The sequence below is a fragment of the Puma concolor genome, chromosome B3 (genome assembly GCF_028749965.1).
Source record: "Puma concolor isolate L17-30 chromosome B3, mPumCon1.1.hap2, whole genome shotgun sequence".
NCBI classification, from domain to species: Eukaryota; Metazoa; Chordata; class Mammalia; order Carnivora; family Felidae; genus Puma; species Puma concolor.
In genome coordinates, this window is record NC_141672.1 from 50,505,786 (window position 1) to 50,531,396 (window position 25,611).

Sequence of the window (25,611 nt, forward strand, 5' to 3'; positions counted from 1 at the left end):
CACGTGCTCCATTGGCCCCTGAGTGGGAGGCGGGATTAGACAGAGCCGAGAGCCCCTCAGGGTCCGGCTCGAGGGACCACCTCTGGGGGCTGAGGGAGGAAGGGGAAGGGGCGCAGGCGATGGTCCCCGCACTGCGCTATATCCGCGGTGCCTGCGGCCCGGCCCTCGGAGGTTTCCCCGGGGGGTTCTCCTCCGCAGGCCGGCCGGCGCCGGGGAGGTCCTGGCCGCTGTGCCAAGGTGGCCGCCCAGCTAGCACCCGGTGAGTAGCCGCTGGCCTGCCCTCGCCGCCTGTGCGACCGCTTCTCTCGGAGGTGCCTCTTGCTGGACCTCTGCCCCTACTCTACTTCCCTGCCCCGGGCGTGAGTGAAGGTGAGGTCCTGTGGAGCCCTGGCTGCAACCTCGGATCCCAGGAGTTACCTGTAGGATTCACTGGTTGTGTTTGTGTGACGGATGAAAAGAATAAGGCGGTGTTGAGTGGAGCTCTAGAGCAGTTCTGGTTTTCAGTACTACCCTCCACTTCCCTTTCAATTCTTGGGTGGGTTACTTAAGCTTCTTAAAGGCTCAGTTGTGAGTAGGAGCCTAGTCTCTCCCGTAGGTGGTCGTTTTAAGGGTTAAAGGACCTATCACACTAAGCAATCAAAGAAACTGTTTATTAGCTGGCATCCCTGATGTTGCTTGGATGATTTGAAACCATTCTTAAATCAGTCAGTTCCTGGCAAACACTGCATAGAGTTGCCCTGCGAGAAGCAGTTCAGTTACTAGTCAAAACCTGCACAAGTAAGTGTCCTGCGATTTGAAGTTTGGAGGTCACGTTAGAAACCACGGTCTTTCTCTGCTCTCTGTGAAGGAAATGGCTTATGCTAAGGCATTAAAGCTGGAAAGCTCTTGGATATTTTGGGAAGTAGAAGGTGGGCAAATTGAATGTGGCTGGAGCTTAGTGGAATAGAGATGGTGTGGAATGATACTGGAGACAGGCTACATCACAGCAGAGATTTGATTTGATTTTAACTACACATTGAACTTTAAAGGAATTGGGAGACTTAGAGGATTTTTAAGAAGAGGGAGTGCTTAAATGTTGAGGTTTCAAAAGTTGACTGGCTGCTGTGTGTTAATTTGGAGGATTAGAGTGGTATAGGATTTGTGATTCATAGTGGGGGTATGTAGACAGTTATTTTGGGAATGCTTTTCTTAAGGAAACAAGGTAGAGTTAGTGAGGGTTTTGTGTATACTTTTTATTTTGAAATAATTCTAGACCCACAGGAAATTGCAAAAATACAGATTTTAGGTAACCTTCAGCCAGTTTACCCCAATGATAGCGTCTTCCCTAACTATAGTACAATATCAAAACTAGGAAATTGACATTGGTATGACACAGACCGTGTTCAGATTTCATCAGTTTTTAGATGCACTCATTTGTGTGTGTGTTTCTATGCAATTTAATCATGCTGCTTTGTGTAACTGTCATCACAAAATACACCACAAAGATATCTCTTATGTTACCAATCCCTTTATATTCACATACCATCTCTTCACCCTTCCTAACCCTTGGCAATCACTAATCTAGTCTCTAGCTGTAAAATTTTGTCATTTTGAGAAGGTTTTATAAGTAGAATTACACAGTATATAACCTTTTGAGATTGGCTTTTTTCACACAGCATAACGTCTTGGAGATTCATCCACGGTGTTGCCTATATTGACAGCAGTTTCCTTTTAGTTGTTGAGTAATATTTCATCATATGGTTGTATTACAGTTTGTTTAACCATTCACCAGTTGAAGGACATCTGAACTGTTTGTAATTTGGGGCTCTTATGAATACAGCTGCTGTGACATTTATATACAGGTTTTTGTATGAACATCAGTTTTTATTTTTCTGAGATAAATGCCCAAGGGTGTAGTTGCTAAGACATATTTAGTTAGCACATGCTTAGTTTTTTATTTTCATTGTAGGCATGGCTTTTAATATAGGGCCATAAAAGGAATATCCATTGAGAAATACTGAGTATTGATTTATAAAAGAAGAGTACACCAGAGGTTCCCAAGGAAGTATAAAACATGAAGTCATGCACCTGGGATCCAGGTTCTGAATATTAGAATTTCCCTTACAGAAAGACTTGAGATGAGTGGAGTCCATGTTTGGGACTCAAAAAGAGACCATTATATCCTTTAAGTGGGAGATCTTCAACAATCCAAAGAATGACCTGAGGAAGAGTGGGAGATCAATGATGTGGCCCAAATTGGGTAAGATATAAGCCCAAAGATCTGTTTTTCCTATGTACGAGTGAGAACAGAACAAAGGAGGTTGTGCCAACGTCAAGGCCTAAACCAATTATCTGACTTGAGTGGAGTGTGTTATACAACGGCAAAGATAAATGTTTAGTTTTTTAAGAAACTGCTATACTCTTTTTCCAGGGTGGCTGTACTATTTCACATTCCTACCAGCAGTGTGTGAGTGATCCAGTTCTTCCTCATTCTCACCAGCATTTGGTGTTACCACTTTTTAAATTTTAGCCATTCTAAGAGGAGTGTAGTGACATCTTATTGTAGTTTTAATTTGCATTTCCCTAGTCATTAATGGTAGTGAACATCTTTTCATGTGCTTATTTTCCATCTGTAGATCTATCCTCTTTGATGAAATTTGTTCTTATCTTTTGCGCATTTTCAAAATGGCTTATGTGGGAGTTCTTTATGTATTCTAGATAGGAGTCTTTTGTCAGATATGTGGCTTGCAACCAACTTGTTGGTTGTCTTCTTACCCCCTTAACAAAATGTTTTGCAGAACAAAATTTTTAATTTTGATGAAGTCCAGTTTATCAGTTTTCCTTATATGGATCATGCTTTTGGTGTCTTCTCTTCACTTAGCCCTAGATCCCAAAGGTTTTTTCCTTTGTTTTCTTCTAAAAGTTTTATGGTGAATATTTGATGATATAATACATTTATTGTAAATTTTTAAAAATTAGAATACTGGTATTGTGTGCATGTTTTAAAGAAGCCTTTTAGAAATAACATATTGAAATATTTACAGATGCTGTTTAGGATTTGCATCAAAATAATTTAATGCAGGAGGAGATGAAATAGATGGGATATAGAAAAAGCAAAATTAGCCATATGCTTACAAAAGTAGATATGTTGGGCATGAGGTAGGTGCTAAAGGTAATCTTTTTCTGCTTCTCATTACTGAATTAGATAGACTATACATGCCCTTCCTAATCTTTGAAATGGTTGTATAATCCGGATTTATCATGGCTAAAATTGTGGCTGTAAGCCTATTTCTGGATCAGTTATTTCCCTAAGGTTTGAAATTCTCACTGGCTGTTTCCTTCTCAGTAGAAAAAAGTTCTTGCACACTGAAGACTTGAGTGTCTTGAAGGGCCTAAGTCTTAAAGACCTAATGTGTTGGTTTATCCTCAAGAATACTGCACTTGAGTTTTAAATGAATAGTTGGTAGAGAAGAGTGTGATGCTTAACACAGAGTAAACACTCTGCCCAGGCAGAGTGCTGTGGAGGGTGAGATTGAGAGAGGCTTGGGAACTAGTTACCCTGCCTGCTGGGTGTGGCAGCTTATATTACTGACCCAGCAATGCATATAATTCTTAAAGGCTTTTTCCTTTAAGAAGACAATATCATAAAGCCCAATAAATATTTGATTGTAATGATTACAAATTAATAGTTTGATGAAAATTATGCACACGAAATTTGATGAGATCTACTGTAAACATGGAATACTTCAAAGGTGACTTTCTCTTAAAGCTCATTTGATGTAGTCGTTATTGGTGGCGGAATTGTGGGCCTTGCCTCTGCCAGAGCACTCATCCTGCGACATCCAGCACTTTCCATTGGTGTTCTGGAAAAGGAGAAAGATTTGGGTATGTATATTACCAGTGTTGCTCTTTGGGCTTAACCTGAATACCTGCTCATTATTTCAGTTCTGCATCTTTCATGTTGAATGTCATTATTAGTACCTTAGTTTGGGTTCTTCATAAAGCAGAGCCTGGGACCAGAACTTGAGTAGAGGTGATTTATTTGAGATGTTGTTTAGGAGGCAGAAGTGAGGAGTGTGGAGAGTAAGCCTGAAAGGAAGAAAAGCCACAGGAGGGTACATAATCAAGGTTGCAATTGTGAGCTTGATTCCTCTGGGACCTCTGAGGAGCAACATAAACATTTCCAAGGATTGTGCTCATTTTTCCATCAGCTAGTGTTTCTACTGGCTGAGGATTGCCCCTGGGGACATTGAGTTGTAATCTTCTCCCTCTCCCCTCCTGTCACATTAGAAAAGGCCGTGGGGCGGAATACCCAGAACTATAGTGGGTTTGCCAGCAGGGAGAGTTGGGTTTGTGCACCAAAGTTTGCTAGTAGTGAGGAGTGGGTTTGTGCATCAAAGTTGTAACTGAAGTGAAAGATGGCCTGAGGGGATGTGGCATGGACACCAGGGATGGCTACCAGAAGAAGTTACCAGTGTCCTGCCTATAAGAACAAACTCAGGCAGAATTTTCAATAATGTGGTCTCTACTAACTTCAACTTTGTTTGTTCCTCCACTTTGTAGCTTTTGAATACTTTGTATAGTTTCTCTTAACCTGTTTCTCTTGTCCGGTAGCTATTCACCAGACTGGACATAACAGTGGTGTCATACATAGTGGAATTTATTATAAACCTGAATCTCTAAAAGCTAAATTATGTGTACAAGGTGCAGCCCTCATCTATGAGTATTGTAAGCAAAAAGGAATTTCCTACAAGCAATGTGGTAAGGTAAGGCATTTTACTACAGCCTTGACTTACTTATAACTAGCATTTTCTTAGCAATGTTTAATGTTGAATTTAAAAAAATGGCTTTTCTATCTTTATGTAATTTTCAAAGTCTAATGTCAGAAAATAACTTTAGAAAAAGTGGTATGACTAACTCCACGTAATTTAAAAAATAACAGTTTTATTGACATATAATTTATATACAGTATGTGATACAATTCACCCTTTATTGAAGTGTTCAATTTGGTTTTTAGTATATTCATAAAATCATGCAGCTGTCACCACTGTCTGATTTTAGAACATGTACATTACCTCAAAAAGAAACCTTTATGCATTAACAGTCATTGCCTATACCTCTCACTTCCTATTCCTACCTTTCCCCGGCTCCTGGCAACCACTAATATACTTTCTGTCTCTGTGGATTTGCCTATTCTGGAAGTTTCCTATAAATAGAATCCTACAATATGTTGTCTTTTGTGACTGGCTTCTTTTACTTAGCATAATGTTCTCAAGCTTCATTTATCTTATGGCGTGAATCAGTACTTTATTCCTTTTTATAATCCATTGCGCAGCTATACCACATTTTATTTACCTATTTATCAGTTGACGGACGTTTAGGTTGTTCCCATGTTTGACTATTATGAACACTGCTATTAGACTATTATGTATAATGCTGCTATGGACATTTATGTACACTTTTTTTGTATGGACCTGTATTTTCTTTAATATATAATTTATTGTCAAATTGGTTTCCATACAACACCCAGTGCTCATCTCAACAGGTGCACTCCTGAATGCCCATCACCCACTTTCCCCTCTCCCCCAACCCCCCATCAACCCTCAGTTTGTTCTCAGTATTTAAGAGGCTCTTATGGTTTGCCTCCTTCCCTCTCTGTAACTTTTTTTTGGTCCCCCTTCACCTCCCCCCTGGTCTTCTGTGAAGTTTCTCAGGATCCACCTATGAGTGAAAACATATGGTATCTGTCTTTTCTCTGCCTGACTTATTTCACTTAGCATAACACTCTCCAGTTCCATCCACGTTGCTACAAAAGGGCAGATTTCATTCTTTCTCAGTGCCAAGTAGTATTCCATTGTATATATAAACCACAACTTCTTTTTTTTTTTTTTTTTTTTTTATATATGAAATTTATTGTCAAATTGGTTTCCATACAACACCCAGTGCTCATCCCAAAAGGTGCCCTCCTCAGTACCCATCACCCACCCTCTCCTCCCTCCCACCCCCCATCAACCCTTAGTTTGTTCTCAGTTCTCAACAGTCTCTTATGCTTTGGCTCTCTCCCACTCTAACCTCTTTTTTTTTTTTTTTTGTTCCCCTCCCCCATGGGTTTCTCTTAAGTTTCTCAGGATCCACATAAGAGTGAAACCATATGGTATCTGTCTTTCTCTGTATGGCTTATTTGACTTAGCATCACACTCTCCAGTTCCATCCACGTTGCTACAAAAGGCCATATTTCATTTTTTCTCATTGCCACGTAGTACTCCATTGTGTATATAAACCACAATTTCTTTATCCATTCATCAGTTGATGGACATTTAGGCTCTTTCCATAATTTGGCTATTGTTGAGAGTGCTGCTATGAACATTGGGGTACAAGTGCCCCTATGCATCAGTACTCCTGTGTCCCTTGGATAAATTCCTAGCAGTGCTATTGCTGGGTCATAGGGTAGGTCAATTTTTAATTTTCTGAGGAACCTCCACACTGCTTTCCAGAGCGGCTGCACCAATTTGCATTCCCACCAACAGTGCAAGAGGGTTCCCGTTTCTCCACATCCTCTCCAGCATCTATAGTCTCCTGATTTGTTCATTTTGGCCACTCTGACTGGCGTGAGGTGATACCTGAGTGTGGTTTTGATTTGTATTTCCCTGATAAGGAGCGACGCTGAACATCTTTTCATGTGCCTGTTGGCCATCCGGATGTCTTCTTTAGAGAAGTGTCTATTCATGTTTTCTGCCCATTTCTTCACTGGGTTATTTGCTTTTCGGGTGTGGAGTTTGGTGAGCTCTTTATAGATTTTGGATACTAGCCCTTTGTCCGATATGTCATTTGCAAATATCTTTTCCCATTCCGTTGGTTGCCTTTTAGTTTTGTTGGTTGTTTCCTTTGCTGTGCAGAAGCTTTTTATCTTCATAAGGTCCCAGCAATTCACTTTTGCTTTTAATTCCCTTGCCTTTGGGGATGTGTCGAGTAAGAGATTGCTACGGCTGAGGTCAGAGAGGTCTTTTCCTGCTTTCTCCTCTAAGGTTTGGATGGTTTCCTGTCTCACATTCAGGTCCTTTATCCATTTTGAGTTTATTTTTGTGAATGGTGTGAGAAAGTGGTCTAGTTTCAACCTTCTGCATGTTGCTGTCCAGTTCTCCCAGCACCATTTGTTAAAGAGACTGTCTTTTTTCCATTGGATGTTCTTTCCTGCTTTGTCAAAGATGAGTTGGCCATACGTTTGTGGGTCTAGTTCTGGGGTTTCTATTCTATTCCATTGGTCTATGTGTCTGTTTTTCTGCCAATACCATGCTGTCTTGATGATGACAGCTTTGTAGTAGAGGCTAAAGTCTGGGATTGTGATGCCTCCTGCTTTGGTCTTCTTCTTCAAAATTACTTTGGCTATTCGGGGCCTTTTGTGGTTCCATATGAATTTTAGGATTGCTTGTTCTAGTTTCGAGAAGAATGCTGGTGCAATTTTGATTGGGATTGCATTGAATGTGTAGATAGCTTTGGGTAGTATTGACATTTTTTTTTTTTTTTTAATTTTTTTTTTTCAACGTTTATTTATTTTTGGGACAGAGAGAGACAGAGCATGAACGGGGGAGGGGCAGAGAGAGAGGGAGACACAGAATCGGAAACAGGCTCCAGGCTCTGAGCCACCAGCCCAGAGCCCGACGCGGGGCTCGAACTCACGGACCGCGAGATCCTGACCTGGCTGAAGTCGGACGCTCAACCGACTGCGCCACCCAGGCGCCCCAGTATTGACATTTTGATAATATTTATTCTTCCAATCCATGAGCAGGGAATGTCTTTCCATTTCTTTAAATCTTCTTCAATTACCTTCATAAGCTTTCTATAGTTTTCAGCATACAGATCCTTTACATCTTTGGTTAGATTTATTCCTAGGTATTTTATGCTTCTTGGTGCAATTGTGAATGGGATCAGTTTCTTTATTTGTCTTTCTGTTGCTTCATTGTTAGTGTATAAGAATGCAACTGATTTCTGTACATTGATTTTGTATCCTGCAACTTTGCTGAATTCATGTATCAGTTCTAGCAGACTTTTGGTGGAGTCTATCGGATTTTCCATGTATAATATCATGTCATCTGCAAAGAGCGAAAGCTTGACTTCATCTTTGCCAATTTTGACGCCTTTGATTTCCTTTTGTTGTCTGATTGCTGTTGCTAGAACTTCCAGCACTATGTTAAACAACAGCGGTGAGAGTGGGCATCCCTGTCGTGTTCCTGATCTCAGGGAAAAAGCTCTCAGTTTTTCCCCGTTGAGGATGATGTTAGCTGTGGGCTTTTCATAAATGGCTTTTATGATCTTTAAGTATGTTCCTTCTATCCCGTAAACCACAACTTCTTAATCCATTCATCAGTTGATGGACATTTAGGCTCTTTCCATAATTTGGCTATTGTTGAAAGTGCTGCTATAAACATTGGGGTACAAGAGCCCCTATGCATCAGCACTCTTGTATCCTTTGGGTAAATTTCTAGCAGTGCTATTGCTGGGTCATAGGGTAGGTCTATTTTTAATTTTTTGAGGAACCTCCACACTGTCTTCCAGAGCAGCTGTACCAGTTTGCATTCCCACTAACAGTGCAAGAGGGTTCCCGTTCCTCCACATCCTTGCCAGCATCTATAGTCTCCTGGTTTGTTCATTTTAGCCACTCTGACCAACGTGAGGTAGTATTTCAGTGTGGTTTTGATTTGTATTTCCCTGATGAGGAGTGACGTTGAGCATCTTTTCATGTGCCTGTTGGCTGTACGGACCTGTATTTTCATTTCTCTCAGATACATACCTAGGAGTGAAATTCTCAGGTCATATGGTAACTCCAAGTTTAACATGTCGAGGAACTGCCAAACTTTTTTTTAAAGTTCCACACTATTTTATTTTATTTTTAAACATTTTTAAAAATGATTTTTATTTATTTTTGAGAGACAGAGAGTATAAGTCGGGGAGAGACAGAGTACGAGCTGGGGAGAGGCAGAGAGAGAAGGAGACACAGAATCTGAGGCAGACTCCAGGTGCTGAGCTGTCAGCACAGAGCCTGATGTGGGGCTCAAACTCGTGAACCACAAGATCATGACCAGAGCTGAAGTCAGACACTTAACCAATTGAGCCACTCACATGCCCCAAAGTTCCACACTATTTTAAATTGCCATCAATAATGAGGATTTCCGTATCTCCACATCCTTGCCAACACCTGTTATCGTGTTTTTTAGCCATCCTAGTAGGTGTGAAGTGGTATGTCAATATGGTTTTGATTTGCATTTCCCTAGTAATTAATGGTGTTGAACATCTTTTCAACATGCTTATTGGCCATTCAGTTATCTTCTTTGGAGAAATGTCTATTCAGATCTTTTGCCCATTTAAAAATTGAGTTATTTGTCTTTATTCTTGAGCTATATGTGTTCTTTATATATTCTTGATACAGTCCCTTATCAGCTATATGATATTTGCTAAAATACTACCAAAATACTGAAATATTTTTATGTATAAAATAAAATAGTAATAATAGTAATGGTAATAATAATAGTAATGGTAATAATTTAACTGTTAACTAAGTATTTTTTCCTATTCTGTAGTTTGTTTGTTTTTTTTTACTTTCTTGATGATATACTTTGAAGCACAGAAGCTTTTAATTTTGATGAAGTCCAGTTACCTTTTTTCTTTTGTTGCTTATGCTTTTTGTGTCATATCTAAGAAATCATTGCCTACCCTTAGATCATGAAAAATTACTCCTACGTTTCTAAGAGTTTTATTATATCCTTAGCTTTGACATTTAGATCTATGATCACTTTTTCCCCCCAATTGAGTTGATTTAACTCCAGGTGGGACAGAATTTGAGGTAGATCAAAGATTGAAGAACAGACTTTGGCAAGATCCTGGGCTGGGTTTACTCTGACTTCAGAGCTAAGGTAGGAATGGCTGAGTGAGAAGAACTAAAGAGAAGAAGAGCCACTGTAAGATTTTTTATTTTTTTTTTAAATATTTTTTTAATGTTTTATTCATTTTTGAGACAGAGGAGACAGAGCGTGAACAGGGGAGGGACAGAGAGAGAGAGCCAGACACAGAATCCGAAGCAGGCTCCAGGCTCTGAGCTGTCATCACAGAGCCCGACGCAGAGACACAAACCGCGAGATCATGACCTGAGCCGAAATCGGCCGCTTAGCCGACTGAGACACCCAGGCGCCCCAGGATTTTTTATTTTTACAAAAATGTATTCTTAAACATACAGCAGGGTCCAAGATGACACTTTATTCTAGCTGTAGGTGGCAACAGATACTATGGCAGGTAATCCAAATGTTTAAACAAGAATGGAATTAAAGATCACCACTGCCTCAGGCCTCAGGCACAAGGAACAACTTTTTTTTTTTTTTGCCAGATTTCTTAATTCCAACTGTGGCCAGAAGATTGTTTCCCACAGCCTTCACTTTTAGCCCCCTGAGTTTCTTCTCTTTTTGTTTCTGCTTGAATGCCTTATCTTCCTAGTTCATTTCCTTGGCCTGCTTCTTTGGCTATTTCAGGGGCTTACCACCTTCACAGCTGGCCTCCTGCTCCTTCCCCAGACTCTGCCACCAGAAGCAGAGCCCCTTACCCCAGCCCTGTACCTATACTTACAGTATATGATCACTTTAAATTGATTTTGGCACATAGTGTGAGGAAGGGGCTCAAATTCATTCTTTTGCATGTAGCTACGCAGTTGTCTCAGTACCATTTATTGAAAAGACCGTTCTTTCTGTTGATTCTAACAATCAAAAGATTGTTTTGACACCTTTATCAAAAGTTAGTTGAGCATAAATGTAGGATGGTATATTTAGGATTCTCAATTCTATTTCATTGATGTACATCGATCTTTATGCCAATACCGTAGTATCTTGATTATTGTGGCTCTTGATTATATTTTGAAATCAGGAAGTGTGAGTCCTCTAACTTTGTCCTTTTTTCAGGATTATTTTGACTCTTCTGGGTCCTCTGCATTTCCATATGAGTTTTAGGGTTAGTCAGTTTCTCCAAAAAAGCAGCTAGAATTTTGATAGAGATTGTGTTGAATCTATAGATCAATTTGGGGAGTATTGCCATCTTAACAATATTAAATCTTGCAAACCATGAGCATGGGAATGTCTTCCCAGTTTTTTTTTAGATCTTCTTTAATTTCTTTCAACAATGTTTTGTATTTTTCAGTGTACAGGTCTTGCATTTTTTTTGCAAAATTTATTCCTTAGTATTTTATTCTTTTTGATGCTTTTGTGAGGAGAAATGTTTTCTTAATTTCATTTTGAATTATTCATTGCTAATGTATAGAATATGATTTTTTATATATTGTTCTTTTTTCTTGAAGCCTTGCTAAACTCATTATAGTTTCTTTGTGTGTGGATTCCTTAGGATTTTCTATATGCAGGATCATGCCATCTGCAAATAAGATAATTTTACTTCTTTTTCAGTTTGGATACCTTATATATATATATATTTTTTTTTTCTTGCCTAATTTCACCAGGTAGGATCACAAATACAGTGTTGAATAGAAGTAGTGAAAATGGACATCCTTGTATTGTTGCTGATTAGAGAGAAAGCATTCAATCTTTCACTATTAAGTATGATGCTAGCTGTAGGTTTTCTGCAAATGCCCCTTATAAGATTGAGGGAGTTCTTTTTTATTGATAGTTTTGTTTTGTTTTGTTGTTTAAGATTTTTATTTAAAAAAAAATTTTTTTTAACGTTTTTTTTTGAGACAGAGAGAGACAGAGCGTGAACGGGGGAGGGTCAGAGAGAGGGAGACACAGAATCTGAAACATGCTTCAGGCTCTGAGCTGTCAGCACAGAGCCCGACGCAGGGCTTGAACTCACCGCGAGATCATGACCTGAGCCAAAGTCGGCCGCTTAACCGACTGAGCCACCCAGGCGCCCCTAAGATTTTTATTAAGTAGTCTCTACATCCAACATGGAGCTCAAACCCACAACCCTGGGAACAAGAGTCGCATGCTTTACCAACTGAGCCAGCCAGGTGCCCCAAGTTTGTTAAGTGTTGTTTTGTTTTTTTTATCATGGAATGGTGTGGATTTTCTGTCTCATCTTTTCCACTTTTGTTGAGGCAATCATGTTGTTTTTATATTCTATTAATATGGTATATTACATTAATTGACTTTTGGATGTTAAATTGATTTTACCTCCTGTAATAAATCCCACTTGGTCACAGTGTATAGTTTTTTTATGTTACTTCACTCAGTTTACTATTGTTGTGTTCAGGATTTTTGCATCAATAGTATATGGGTCACTGGTCTGCAGTTTTATTTTCTTTTGATATCTGTGTTTGGTTTGGGTATCCGGCTAATACTGGCCTCATAGAATTAGTTAGGACGTATTCCCTCCTCTTCTGTGTTTTGTTGGTTTTTTTTTTTTTTTTTTTTTGGGGGGGGGGGAGACAGAGTGTAAGCAGGGGAGGGGCAGAGAGTAGGAGACCCAGAATCTGAAGTAGGCTCCAGGCCGACGCTGAACTCATGGGCTGTGAGATCATGACCTGAGCTGAAGTCGGAAGCTTAACTGACTGAGCCACCCAGGCGCCCCTCCTCTCCTGTTTTTTGAAAGAGTTTATGCAGAATTGGTATTAATTTTTCTTTAAACATAGGGTATCATTCATGTGTAAAGCCCTTGGGCCTGAGCTTTTCTTTATGGGAAGTTTTAAAGTTACTAATTCAATCTCTTTACTTGTTACAGGTGTATTCAGATTCTTTTTCTTCTTGAGTTAGTTTTAGAAGTTTGTGTTTTTCTATGAACGTTTCCATTTCATTTGGATTATCTAATTTGTTGCCATACAGCTATGTAATTTGTGAATATTTTCAGTCATTCTATGGGTTGTCTTTTTCTTGATAGTGTCCTTTGATTCCACTTTTATTTTTGAGGTTAATTATTTGTTGATTTAAATAACCTTTATGCCTTGATTAAAAGTATAATCTCATGAAATTATGGTGACTTCTTGCTGTGAAATAGCAATTTGTGAATCTTAACGTACCTGTGAATATGCATCTCTGCTTTTCTTTTCTAGTAGCTGTTAATTAAGGAAGAAACTACTTCAAAAAGATACTTTGCCTAGAAATAAAATGAAAAAGAATCCTAAGTAAAGTTGATTAATTTACTGTTTTTTTCCCCTTTGCAGTAGAATGCATTAGTAAATATTTTTAATATACTTTATTCTAGGAAATAAAGTGAATAGTTTTTCTGTTAGTGATATCCATTATACTGAATACTACTGTCTTTCTGATATATGGGTATTTTACATTCTCTTATAAAAAGAAGGTCGTTCTGTTTTTCTGTTTGTTCTGTTTTTTGTTTTTGTTTTTGTATTTTAATTGTAAAGACAAAGCCACCTGTGCTTCTCACTCTTTGGGATTGAGGGAATGATATTGATAACAGTTGCTGTGGCCAAGATTCATGTAGCAACCATGATAGCAGAAGGGGAGATTGAGGCTACATCTAACTTTTGGGGAAAATTTGTTTTAATGCAGTTTTCTTAAGATAACTTTTTTCAGTGGAGGAGGAAATTGAGGTCATGAAGAAAGAGAGAAGTAGATAAAAATCAACTGAATTTGAATCATGCAATAATGTATGATTTTCTGTTGACTTTATCTTTTATAGCTAATAAAAGCTATATGTTTAACTCTATCCATATTCTTTATCTTTTTTGTTTTTTTGGGGTTTTTTTTTTGTTTTTTTTGTTTTTTTTTGTTTTTTTTTTTTTGAAGCTTATAGTAGCTGTTGAACAAGAAGAAATTCCCAGACTTCAGGCCTTATATGAGAGAGGCCGGCAGAATGGTGTCCAGGGCTTAAGGCTAATCCAACAGGAGGATATAAAAAAGAAGGAGCCATATTGTAGGGTAAGTGATTCACTAACTCTATGTACATGCTCACGGGGACATTTTTGTTTAGGGTTCAGTACTGTGACATGGAGGCTGAGGGTGAATTTATAGGAGGCATGAATTACTGCTTCTGTGACAGTGAGGTGACAGACACAAGAGGGCTTGCCATAAACTGAACACCTGATTTCTTCTTTCTTTGTGAGAAAATACCAAATCTGAAGAACATAAACAAAGGCAAGAGGAGGTCTGAGACCATATGGCATATTGGGAAAGCATTGAACAGTGAGGTATGGTTGAATCCTAGGATATGTAGGGAGAGATAATAGATGTGACTAGAAAGGCAGGATTAGGTGTGTGTAAAAGGCCTGATATTCCTGCTAATAGCTTTGAAATTAGTAGGCATGGGGAGCCACTGAAAATTTTTGAGGAGGGTAGCTACATTATCCATGAGTGTGAAGGGTAGGTTGTAGAGTATCTTGCTTAGAACATGCTATGGGGAGAACAGATCTTTTCTTTAGGAAAGAGACATGAATAATATTTTAATAGTTACTCTGCATATTGACTTTCTTTGATAGTCTTTCAGAGGCTATCAGTCCAACCCCCAGTTCCACTAACTGTTCTAACGAATGGCTGTTATCTCCTGTTCTGCCCACCCCCTCCATTTTATTGACCATGTACAATAGCAGGACTCTAGGTACCGGTCCTAGAGAATGTGACTTTGAACTCACTGCCGGGCAATGCTTATCAAAAGCTTGGTGTATGGGAAATAAAAACACAATTTATGAGCAGTATCCTGAAGGATAGGTAGACCACTTATTCCCATACACAGTGGCACACCTTCACTGCACTGTTTGTCTCTCCCCATGCTACTCCTCTATCCCAAATTACTCTCCTTGAATTGTTCTTTGGTTTTATGGCGTCAGCCTAAGGAGAAGGTCATTGTGACACCGTGGCCTCTACTGTTAGGATGGGGTCAAGGACATAGGTTGTTCATTTTGTTACCCAACATCTCTCTCTCTGAAAACCCTCAGGAGAAATTTTCCTCAAACTTCATTTCTAAGAATAATTGTGTTCTTTCTGAGCACAGTTGGCTTGTTTTTATCTTACAAACACTGAATCATTTCATTGATTGTGGTGTTGTGTATGTCTTGACTGCCAGGAAGCTGAGAGACACATTTGTGCCCCACTCCTGCCAGATATTTAGGTCCTTAAGCATACGTTTTTATTTTTATGTCTTAACTTCCTTCTTCATTTCCTTATATCTTTCTACTCTCATTTCCTCTCTGCCTTGATTTTTTTGGACTTTTTTTCATAACATATAACATATAACATATAACATATAACATATAACATATGTTATATAACATATAACAATCATAACATATAACATATAACATAACATATAACATATAACAATCATAACATATAACATAACATATAACAATCATAACATATAACATATAACAATCATAACATATAACATCATAACATATAACAATCATAAATGTACAGCTTGGTGAACTTTCATAAACAGCAGAACATTACCAGCCTCGCGGTATTCTCCTCAAGCCCCCTCTATCACTACCTTTCTCTTAAGAGTAAACACTATCCTCGCTTTTTACATCACAGGTTTGAATTGTATTTAAGTGGAATCATGTAGTATGTGCTCATTTTTGACTGAACTTAGTTATAAGTTTATAACTGTAGTTATAAGTTTCCTTGCTGTACTATTAATAGTCCATTGTATGAAGGTAGAGGTCAAGATACATTTTTTTTTCCATATGTATACCCAAATGACCCAGTACAGTTTATCAGAAAGACCATTATTTCCGCATTGCACTGCAGTCTTACCTTTGTGATATCTGGTGACTGTATGTGTGGGCTCTATGTCTGGACTCTGTTCTGTTACATTGTCTCTTGTTTTACCACTACCATAATATCTTAATTACCATAGCTTTTTAGTAGGCTGAAATACCTGGTACAGTAATTTCTTTAGTTTTGTTCTTCAACATTGTCATGGCTGTTCTTGGATCTTTGTATTTCTATATACATTTTAGAATTAATTTGCTAAACTCCACAAGGTAACCTTTTGTGATTTTAATTGAGATGGCATTGAATCTGTAGGGCCATTGGAGACAATTTATATCTTCACAGTATTTAATCTTCCAATCCATCAACATAGTAGATCTACCTATTTATCTGTATCTTCTTTAATTCATTGCAAAAATGTGTTATAATTTTCAGTGCAGAGGTCTTTCATATCTCTTAGTTTCATTTCTAAGTATTTGATGTTTTTGATACTCTCATAAATCGTATTGTTACATAAAGTTCATGTTCTACTTGTATGTTGCAAATGTATGAAAATATAATTGATTTTTGACCTTGCATACATCTTAGTTGTTAAATTCACATATTCTCGTAGTTTGTCTATACTGTATTTTATTCTTTTTTGGATTTTCTATTGACAGTAATGCTGTCTGCAAATAATTCTTTCTTTCCAATTCATGTACTTAGCTGGCTCAATATGTAATGCTAGTGTCAATTGTTTTTAAAAAATTGTTTTTAAACGTTTACCCATTTTTGAGAAAGAGAGAGTGAACAAGTGGGGGAGGGGCAGAGAGAGAAGGGCACAGAGGATCTGAAGCAGGCTCTGTGCTGACAGCAGAGAGCCTGATGTGGGGCTTGAACTCACAAATCCTGAGATCATGACCTGAGTCAAAGTCAGACACTTAACTCACTGAGCCACCCAGTCGCCCCTGTTTTTTTTTGTTTTTATTTTAGAGAGAGCACGCATGAGTGGGGGAGAAGGGCAGGGGGGAGAGAGAGAATCTTAAGCAAGCTCCATTGAGGTGCCCGATGCAGTGGGATCATGACCTGAGTTGAAATCAAGAGCTGGGTGGATGCTCAACCAACTGAACCACCCAGGCACCTCTAGTATATATTGTTTTGTGTTCCTTGTTTGTTTTTACAAGCTGCTTCAAATCTTTTCTGCAAAAAAGACAAGGTAGAAATAGACTTTTTTCCCCTGAAGTTATCTTTACTTGTATAGTTGAAGTTGGGTTTAAATACATGGTTCTCTTGGGGCTCCTGGATGGCTCAGTCAGTTAAGTGTTGGAATTCCACTCAGGTCATGATCTCATGGTTCTTGAGTTTGAGCCTCGCATTGGGCTCTGTGCTGACAGCTCAGAGCCTGGAGGCTGCTTCAGATTCTGTGTCTCCCTCTCTCTCTCTCTCTGCTTCTCCCCTGTTCACGCTCTGTCTCTCAAAACTAAATAAATGTTAAAAAAAAAAATTAAATAAAGAGTTCTGTCTAAAAAAAAAAAAAAGAGGGGCGCCTGGGTGGCGCAGTCGGTTAAGCGTCCGACTTCAGCCAGGTCACGATCTCGCGGTCCGTGAGTTCGAGCCCTGCATCAGGCTCTGGGCTGATGGCTCAGAGCCTGGAGCCTGTTTCCGATTCTGTGTCTCCCTCTCTCTCTGCCCCTCCCCCGTTCATTCTCTGTCTCTCTCTGTCCCAAAAATAAATAAAAAACGTTGAAAAAAAAAAACTTAAAAAAAAAAAAAGAAAGAAAGAAACCAGCTTTTCACACATCATAAGGTTAAAGATGAGTCTGGATATTGTGCTATGCCCCTGATCATGTGATCTTTACGGGTCTCAGAATGAGGTAGATGAGCTATGTGTACATAGATCATCAAATTACATATCTACATGTATTTTTTGTCTTAAAAATGAATAAAGTGATTTAATTACTTTGCCAAGGTGACACAGCTTCTAAAGAGTCCCCTGCCCCCAGATCTGATTCAGAATTGGTATTTCTTCTATTCAGTTCCACCAACATTTTCTTCTTTACTAAATGCCAAATACTATGGTAGGTACTACAGATAAGAAGATGAGGAAGAAATGGTGGTCAACCTAAAGAAAGTTACAGTGTAGCAGAAGATGTAATTTTAATACAGTGATAAGTATTTTGATAGAACTGATACTCGGTTTATATCGATGTACAGAAAAGCTTTTAGCTTCATCCAGGAGTTTAAGAAAGCATTCTTTAGGTGAACCTTCACTTGAAAGATAAGTAAGGAGTGTAACTTATAAAGGAGGTACATCTTGCTTTTCTCTGCGGCCTCTGCAGAACTGATCTACTTTATATAATGCCACATTAGCATTATCTGACACTTTATATAATGGCACATTGTAATTATCTGTGCCTAGATATATTTCATGGTGGCAATGTATAGTGGAAAATACAGTCTGGTTATTTCAGAAAGATCTCTTGAGTGAATTTCTCCCTTGTCCTTCAACCCTATGCTACTACCAGGACTGGTGGGCAAGATTTCTATGGTATGGGGTCATATCTGTTTCTTCCAGCCTCTCCACAAAGAAAAAATTTATCAGGGCAGCTCTAATAGGTCTCTTTTTGGACCAGGTCTCTTTAAGAAGGAGATTAAATAGGGGCACCTGGGTGGCTTCATTGGTTAAGTGTCTGACTTTGGCTCAGGTTGTGATCTCTCGATTTGTGGGTTTGAGCCCCACATCGAGCTCTGCACTGGCAGTGTGGAGCCTGCATGGGATTCTCTCTGCCCCTGGCCCACGCTCTCCCAAAAAAAAAAAAAGAAAAAAAAAAAAAAAAGAAGATTAAATACCAAATACCCCCAAGGGGAGCATCTCGAAAAATTTTTTTAATGCTTATTTATTTTTGAGAGACAGGGGATGGGAAGGGCAGAGAGAGAGGAAGTCACAGAATCCTAAGCAGGTTCGAGGCTCTGAGCTGTCAGCACAGAGCCTGATATGGGGTCCAAACTCAAAAACCACGAAATCATGACCTGAGCCGAAGTGGGATACTTAACTGACTGAGCCACCCAGGCGCCTCCACCTTAGAAAATTTTTAAATGCCTTTGTAAACTTTGACTTTAGAGGATAAGTCTTGCCAATTCTCTGTCTGGGCAAATCCTGATTGCTCACTCTGACCTTAGCTTTCCTGATCTTGCTGCCCTTTCTTAAACACTGTTGGTCAACCACACATTCATCTGTTCCTCTCTCCTCCTGACTGACTTCCAACTCCCAAATTTCTGTGTCCTGCTTGCCTGGTTCTTTTCCAGCCACCTGACCTGCAGTGGCCTCAGATTTCAAGCTCTGACCTGCTAACCTGTATGGTGCATGCCCAGCCCCCTAGCTGACAGCCAGCCTGTCCACCAGTCCCTTCCTGCGCCAGGGTATTGGATTGCTTAGCAGCAGTGACTCACTCCACCTTACCTTCCCCCAACATTTACGTAGAGTGGGGCACACCAACATCTCATGAGGAGGAGCAAAACCGAGACTAGAAAGAGAAAGAAAAGAAGGGAGACCTTTAAGGGAAGGTAGAGAAGGGGGAATATCTAGTATGTTTAAAGACAGTCCTCAGAAGTTCATTCAGTAAATGTTTGAGTGCCTTCTGTGTGTCAGGCATTGTATTGGGTAATAGGAAAATAAGATGAATATGGAAGATATTTGGGTTTCTAAAAAACTACTAATATGAAGCACTTTTACAGCATGTTTTTGTCCCTCTGTTATCTTATTTGTCATGTTGTTTATGCAAATTGAGTTTTTGTGACTAAACTCTTGGTATTATCCTAAGGTAATTTTTCCAAGGGTATTGTACCCTAAATATTGTTTATAGTTTGAAGTTGGATTATAACTATTGACTTGTGAATTTGGAAGTGGTCAGGCAATATAAGGTCTAATATAAAAATCTTAAACTTGTATCTACTACATTGAGACAGAAGGAATGATTTTTGTGTTTGGCAAATGATCTCATATTCTGGAAGCAAGAATAAAGTTTGCCAAATGTTGCTTTCAATTTGTGACAAGAGACTGTTGTTTGTTTTATGTGCCTTTTACCCCTGGTGTGATCTGGACATTTGGAATTAATGGTCAGGGATGGGTAGCAAAGTTAAAAGCTTTTAAAGGCTAAGCAAGTAAATGTATTGGAGTTGCAGTGGGACTGACTATAAGAATAAGATATTTAAAGTAATACTATCAGATGTTATTGTAAAACTGCAACAACACCAGTTCCCTGCTGGCCAGACAAGAGAATGGTAGCATTTACCAGTCACACTCAGCTTCTTGGCATTAGTTGTACCAGGAACCAGGCTACCACCCTCTTAGGAAAGTTGATTAGCAGAACTGATACACTCACATACACAGTAAGGCAACAGAAAATGATGCTATTCCCAAGGATCCACCAAATTCTAGTCAATACTTGGTATGTGAAATTCTGTTCTTATTCTTTTTCTTTTTAAGTTTATTTTAGAGAGAGAGAGGGTGTGCAAGTCAGGGAGAGGGGCAGAGGGAGGGAGCGAGAATCCTAAGCAGGCTCCACGCTCAGCATGGAGCCCAGTGCAGGGCTCGATCCCATGAACCCAGGATCATGACCAGAGCCAAAATCAAAAGTCAGACACTCAACCAACCGAGCCATTCAGGCGCCCTCTATTCTTATTCTTAAGAATTAGAAAAGGCCAATACACATTCAGCATTTGTTGAAAAAGTTAAACAAGTATGATTGTAGACCATTCATCTGTAGGGTTTAAGCATGTTTTGAGTGGCAAAACAAAAACAAACCCCACAAAACAACAACAAAAAAACTCAGGCTATTAATTTCTTATATTACCTGAAGTGAAAGTTTGCATTAACTATATAAAATCTCCATTCAGCATTTGTAGTCTTGAAGATAAGAGTCTGCAGCAAATTAGATCATTGCTCTGCAAATGTTGTAAAAAGCTAGAACAACTCTGAGTCTTCACTGAATGTGCATGGGAAAATCTCAGTGGAGTTTGTTTAAAACAATCATATGGTGATACAGAATTTGACTCCGAATTTGACTCACTATCAGATATGGTGAGGGATGAATAAAACTGAAAAACTCATTGTAGCAGCCAGAAGAGCCCAGCAAAATTAACTTCCCTAGAGGAGAATTATTTCCTAAGTATAGAGATTTTCTTACTTAGCTAGTATTATTTCTTTATTTACTAGACACTTTATTCAACATCAAATTTAGGCACTGAATTTTTGGCAAGAAATGATAATACATGTGATCCATCAAAGTTAACAGTAAAAAAGTTCAGCCGCAAATAAAATTTATTGAGCAACTATCCTCAATGATTTTTAATTGTATTATCTTGACTTTTTCATAAACCTATCTCAGGGTCTAATGGCTATTGATTGTCCATACACTGGCATTGTGGACTATCGGCAGGTGGCTTTGTCATTTGCCAAGGATTTCCAAGAAGCAGGTGGCTTTGTCTTGACCAATTTTGAAGTAAAAGATATTGAATTGGCTAAAGAAAGTCCTTCAAGAAGTAAAGATGGTAAGCCATCCTTGTCTTTTCTTCTGAATACTAGTATTGACTTCTGAACCAACTTGGAACTAGTTTTGGCTGGCGTGGTGCTGGTGGGAGGGCCTCCAGGAACTAGGCTAAAGTAGGGTGCAAAGCTGGATGCATGTGCAGAAGGGATGAGTGTGAGATTGGACGTGGGAGAACTGGGGCTTCTGGTGAGTCTTGTGCTGATAGAATTTGTCACTGATTGGACACTTCTGATTGGCGCTAAAACCTGAACTGCCAAGGCTGTTAATGGAAAACCAGCCCCCAGACACTTGCTTATTTGTAGGTTACAGTCAAAATTCCTTGGGGATGCTTATTAAAAATGCAGATTTGGGGGCACTTGGCTGACTCAGTTGGAAGAGCATGCAACTCTTGATCTCAGGGTCGTGGGTTTGAGTCCCATGTTAGGTATAGATATTACTTAAAAATGAAATCTTTAAAAAAAAAAAAAAATGCAGGGACACCTGGGTGGCTCAGTTGCTTGAGTATCTGGCTTTTGATTTCAGCTCAAACTTTCTCTCCAGGTAATATGAGAAATTAATAGCCTGAGTTTTTTCTTGTTGTTTTGTGGGGTTTTTTGTTTTTGTTTTTACACTCAAAACATGCTCAAACTCTACAGATGAATGATCTACAATCATACTTATTTGACATTTTGGAATAAATGTTGAATGTGCAATTGGCCTTTTCTAATTCTTAAGAATAAGAATAGAGGGGTGCCTGAATGGGTCAGTTGGTTGAGTGTCTGACTTTTGATTTTGGCTCTGGTCATGATCCCAGGGTCATGGTATCAAGCCCTGTGTTGGGTTCAGTGCCGAGCGTGGAGCCTGCCTAGGAATCTCTCTCTCTGCCCCTCTACCCCTTTCCCTCATGCTCTCTCCTTTTCTTTCTAAAATAAAAAATAATAATAATAAAAGTTAAAAATTTTTAGCATACTCAGTCTTAGTGGATCAGACTATCTGGAGACAGGGCACAACTGTTGTAGACTACTTAGAGCTTGTTTTGTTTTGCTTTGTTGTGGGGACATTTTATTCCTTTTTTTTTTTTTAAGTAGGCTTCATGCCCAGCATGGAGCCCAAGGTGGGGCACAAACACACGATCCTGAGATCAAGATCTGAGCTGAGATCAAGAGTTGAACATTCAACTGATTGAGCTACCCAAGTGCCCTGCTGACAATTTTTTTAAAAACCCAATGAATAGATTTGTAACCTTGAATTTTTTAACATTTTTGCTATTGGGAAATTTGAAGGAGAAAAAGTGTAGTGCTCAGTTCTTCCTTGACAGGTTTTTAAGGAGATCTGAGCCATCTGAATCATTTTCCCAGTGTCCTTCTGAATTGTAATATGATGAACAAAACTGTTAAATAATTAATATTGGTATAGGTAGGTAGCATAAAATCAAATTTATGATACAAATAGATTGTTTCTTTACTTGGTGTACATATGCTTTTTAAGACTTTGAGACCCCATGTGTCTGATTGGGAAATAATTTTATAAATAGTTTATGATTGGAACTTTTTGTGTTGCTTCTCTACACAACCCAGAATCAACGAAGACTCAGGTTACCTACACTTAGACAAAAAAGCATTCATTAGTCCTTTGTGAAAATACATACTGATTAATGATCTTTTACAAAATTGTTTCTAGGATTGTAGTTCAGAGAAAAGCCAGAACTGCTTGTGTTGGATCTGAAGTGGGGAGTGGTCTATTAGCATAGATTCAGTGAATTAAAACAAGTTTAAAAATATGCCAAGAGTTTTATATATTATCAAATATGAACTAGTTTAATCTTGTTGCTTCATAAAAAGCTTTAGAATGAAAGTGGGAAGCAGAAGAAAATTGTTTAAATTTGATACGAGTATAATATTTCTAATAATGTAGGCCTTATTTTACTAAAAATCTTTCACTAATTCTTTTTTTTTCAGGGATGAAATATCCAATTGTTATAAGGAATACAAAGGTAAAGATTCTTAAGCAAAACTACTTTATCTAATTTAACCCCCCTCCTCCCTCAAAAAGTTTAATCACAGCGCTGTTTTCTATGTGTGTGAATGAATTTTGTATAATGTAGAAGTTGTTCTGAGAGAAATTCTTTGAGGGCAATTCAAAAGCTTGCTTTCTAAGAAGGGTTTCAACTTGGAAATGTATTCACAAAGTGATTGTTCCAGCCAAGAATAGGATTATAAGCACTTGGAGTGTTTAAGGCAACACTGATAAATACTTTATTGCTCCGCCTACTTATCTGCATTTACTTATTAGCTTTCTACCAATTAGAGGACTTTGGTGGCAGGTAGATTGCTGAGAGGGAAATGAACTGGTTTCCTTCACCTCCACGTAGTCTAAAACAAGAGCTATTGGATGGCAGAGAAGCATTACATTTGCTGTGTGTTCTCTGAATGATCAGAGTTCAGTCAGGCAAGTTGAATCATTAATGAGGTTGTAGGATTCATTATAGGAATTAGGCATTACACAATTGTGAGGGCTTCTGGGGAAGCAAAGGCTCAGAAGGGGAGTTGGTAGATCAGAGGCATTTCCAGCCGGTGTGAGAAGCCAAGTGTGTCCAACTGCTAAAGTGGGACTGCAAATGGGAAGCTCATGAGGCTTTCTGGGGGAGCTCTTGCCTCTTACCCAGGCAGTGGGCTAGGGCAACAGTTAGTCAGTAGGATCAGTATTTGGGAAGCAGAGCTAGATATGGAACTGTCATTCCCTGAGCAGTGAGTTTTGTCACCACATTGGACTAGAATGACCTTCAGAGAGTAGTGGCTGCTGCTTTACTTCTGCCTGCCAAATCATATGCAGTTCCTATTTTGATCAATTTTAAGTTGGAACCATTACAGGGAAGGGAATTCTGTCAGTTACAGTTCCCACCTTAACCAAATCGACAAAGATAAATAAATGCCTGCAGTCCATTCCTTTTCAACTTGGCATTCATTCACACCCCTTTTAACCACATGTAACTTCCAAGTACAGACAGTAGTAAAATTACTGTTCCACCTACAAGATGAAATTATCTTTTATACAACTGAAGACATGGTAACTCTTCGAAAAAGATAGGAAGTCCACTCAATCCATCTTTGGGTGATGTTCATTTCTTTTTAGCTGAGTCACATTCCCTCTTTGAGATCCTTTAACTTAAATATTGAGATACAAGGTTAACCACTATTTAAACTTATTAGATCAATAGTTCTCAATTGGAGGTGATTTTGCTCCTAAGGGGATGATATTTAGCAGTGTCTGGAAACATTTTTGTTGGTACAACTGATGGAAGGGGTCAGCACTACTGGCATTTAGCAGGTAGTGGCCAGGAATGCTGCTAAACATCCTGCAATGTGAGGAATAGGCCCCTATAACAAAGAGGTATCTGGCCTCAAATGTCTGTGGTACTGAAGTTGAGAAACGCTGTGTTAGATAATGGAGAAATGGTAGAGATGGTATTAATCTCTTTGGGTACCATAACAGAATACCACAGATGAGGTGGCTTAAACAGAAATGTATTTTCTCATAGTTGGAGTCTAAGCAGTCTAAGATCAAGGTGCCATCAGGATTGGTTTCTGATGAGCTCTCTCTTCTTGTCTTGTAGATGGTTGCCTTCTTGCCGTGTCCTCACATGGCTTCTTCTCTGTGCATGCACATGTGCAGAGAGAGAGCAGTCTCTGGTATTTCTTACTCTTATAAGCACACCAGTCCTGTTGGACAGATTAGGTGAGCTCAGTTAATCTTCATTACCTCCCCAAAGGCTCTTGTCTCCGAATGGCCACATTGGGAGCAGAAGCTTCAGTGTATGCCCTTGTGGGGGCAGACACAATTCAGTCCATAACAGTGAGGATAAAGAAAGAATTAATAATATATAGATAGTAATATAGATTACTAATATAGTATATAGATAGTATGTAGACTACTGATATAGATATTAGTAATATATAGATAAATATATTTATTTCAAAGTCAGGAAGAAATATTCATAACTACTACAGTTCGTAACCACTACGATCATGTGGTTGTAGCTGATATTTATAATTTCCTTCTTTCACTCCGTATTCCATAGTTCCTTTGCTCTTGGCAAGCATCTCAGCTGTTCATGTTCCAGTGTGGTGGGATAACTCAAACTTTCATTCCCAAAGTGTCCGTGCAATTAGCAGCCCTGCCTGTTTTGGGTTGTGGTAGTTTCCATTAACTTTTATATCAATCATAGGAGTACTAAGACATGCCCTAGGAGATCTATATTTGGGACGTATTTCTCTTTATCACCCACAAGCTCTCTGTGTGGTAGCAACTCTCATTCTCCTTGAGAGTTATTTTCAGTTTCCCATTAAGTACAGTAATCCCCTCTGCCTGTTCACTGATACAAGGAACTCAAAGTGGCCAGGTATGGCGGTGTCAACTTATAGGTTAATGGAATCAATTTTTTATTCTCTAATGGCAGCATTTCTCCCTTGGGA

General features: G+C 38.9%; 1 protein-coding gene across 5 annotated transcripts in view; it reads left to right on the forward strand.

Moving 5' to 3' along the window:
* The first annotated feature begins 2 nt into the window (after positions 1 to 2).
* L2HGDH (L-2-hydroxyglutarate dehydrogenase) overlaps positions 3 to 25,611 on the forward strand; it is a 45,551-nt gene continuing 19,942 nt past the window's right edge. Inside the window, exons 1-6 of one of the 5 annotated variants that reach the window (XM_025919832.2) lie at positions 5 to 259; positions 3,749 to 3,864; positions 4,594 to 4,745; positions 13,710 to 13,841; positions 20,999 to 21,161; positions 23,098 to 23,132. In XM_025919832.2, coding sequence (XP_025775617.1) covers positions 120 to 259; positions 3,749 to 3,864; positions 4,594 to 4,745; positions 13,710 to 13,841; positions 20,999 to 21,161; positions 23,098 to 23,132 — 738 coding nt within the window. In that variant the 5' untranslated portion in view covers positions 5 to 119. Of the gene's footprint in view, positions 260 to 3,748; positions 3,865 to 4,593; positions 4,746 to 13,709; positions 13,842 to 20,998; positions 21,162 to 23,097; positions 23,133 to 25,611 lie in introns of all 5 variants that reach the window. The other 4 variants (XM_086709789.1, XM_086709790.1, XM_086709791.1 and 1 more) reach the window with 4 other exon arrangements.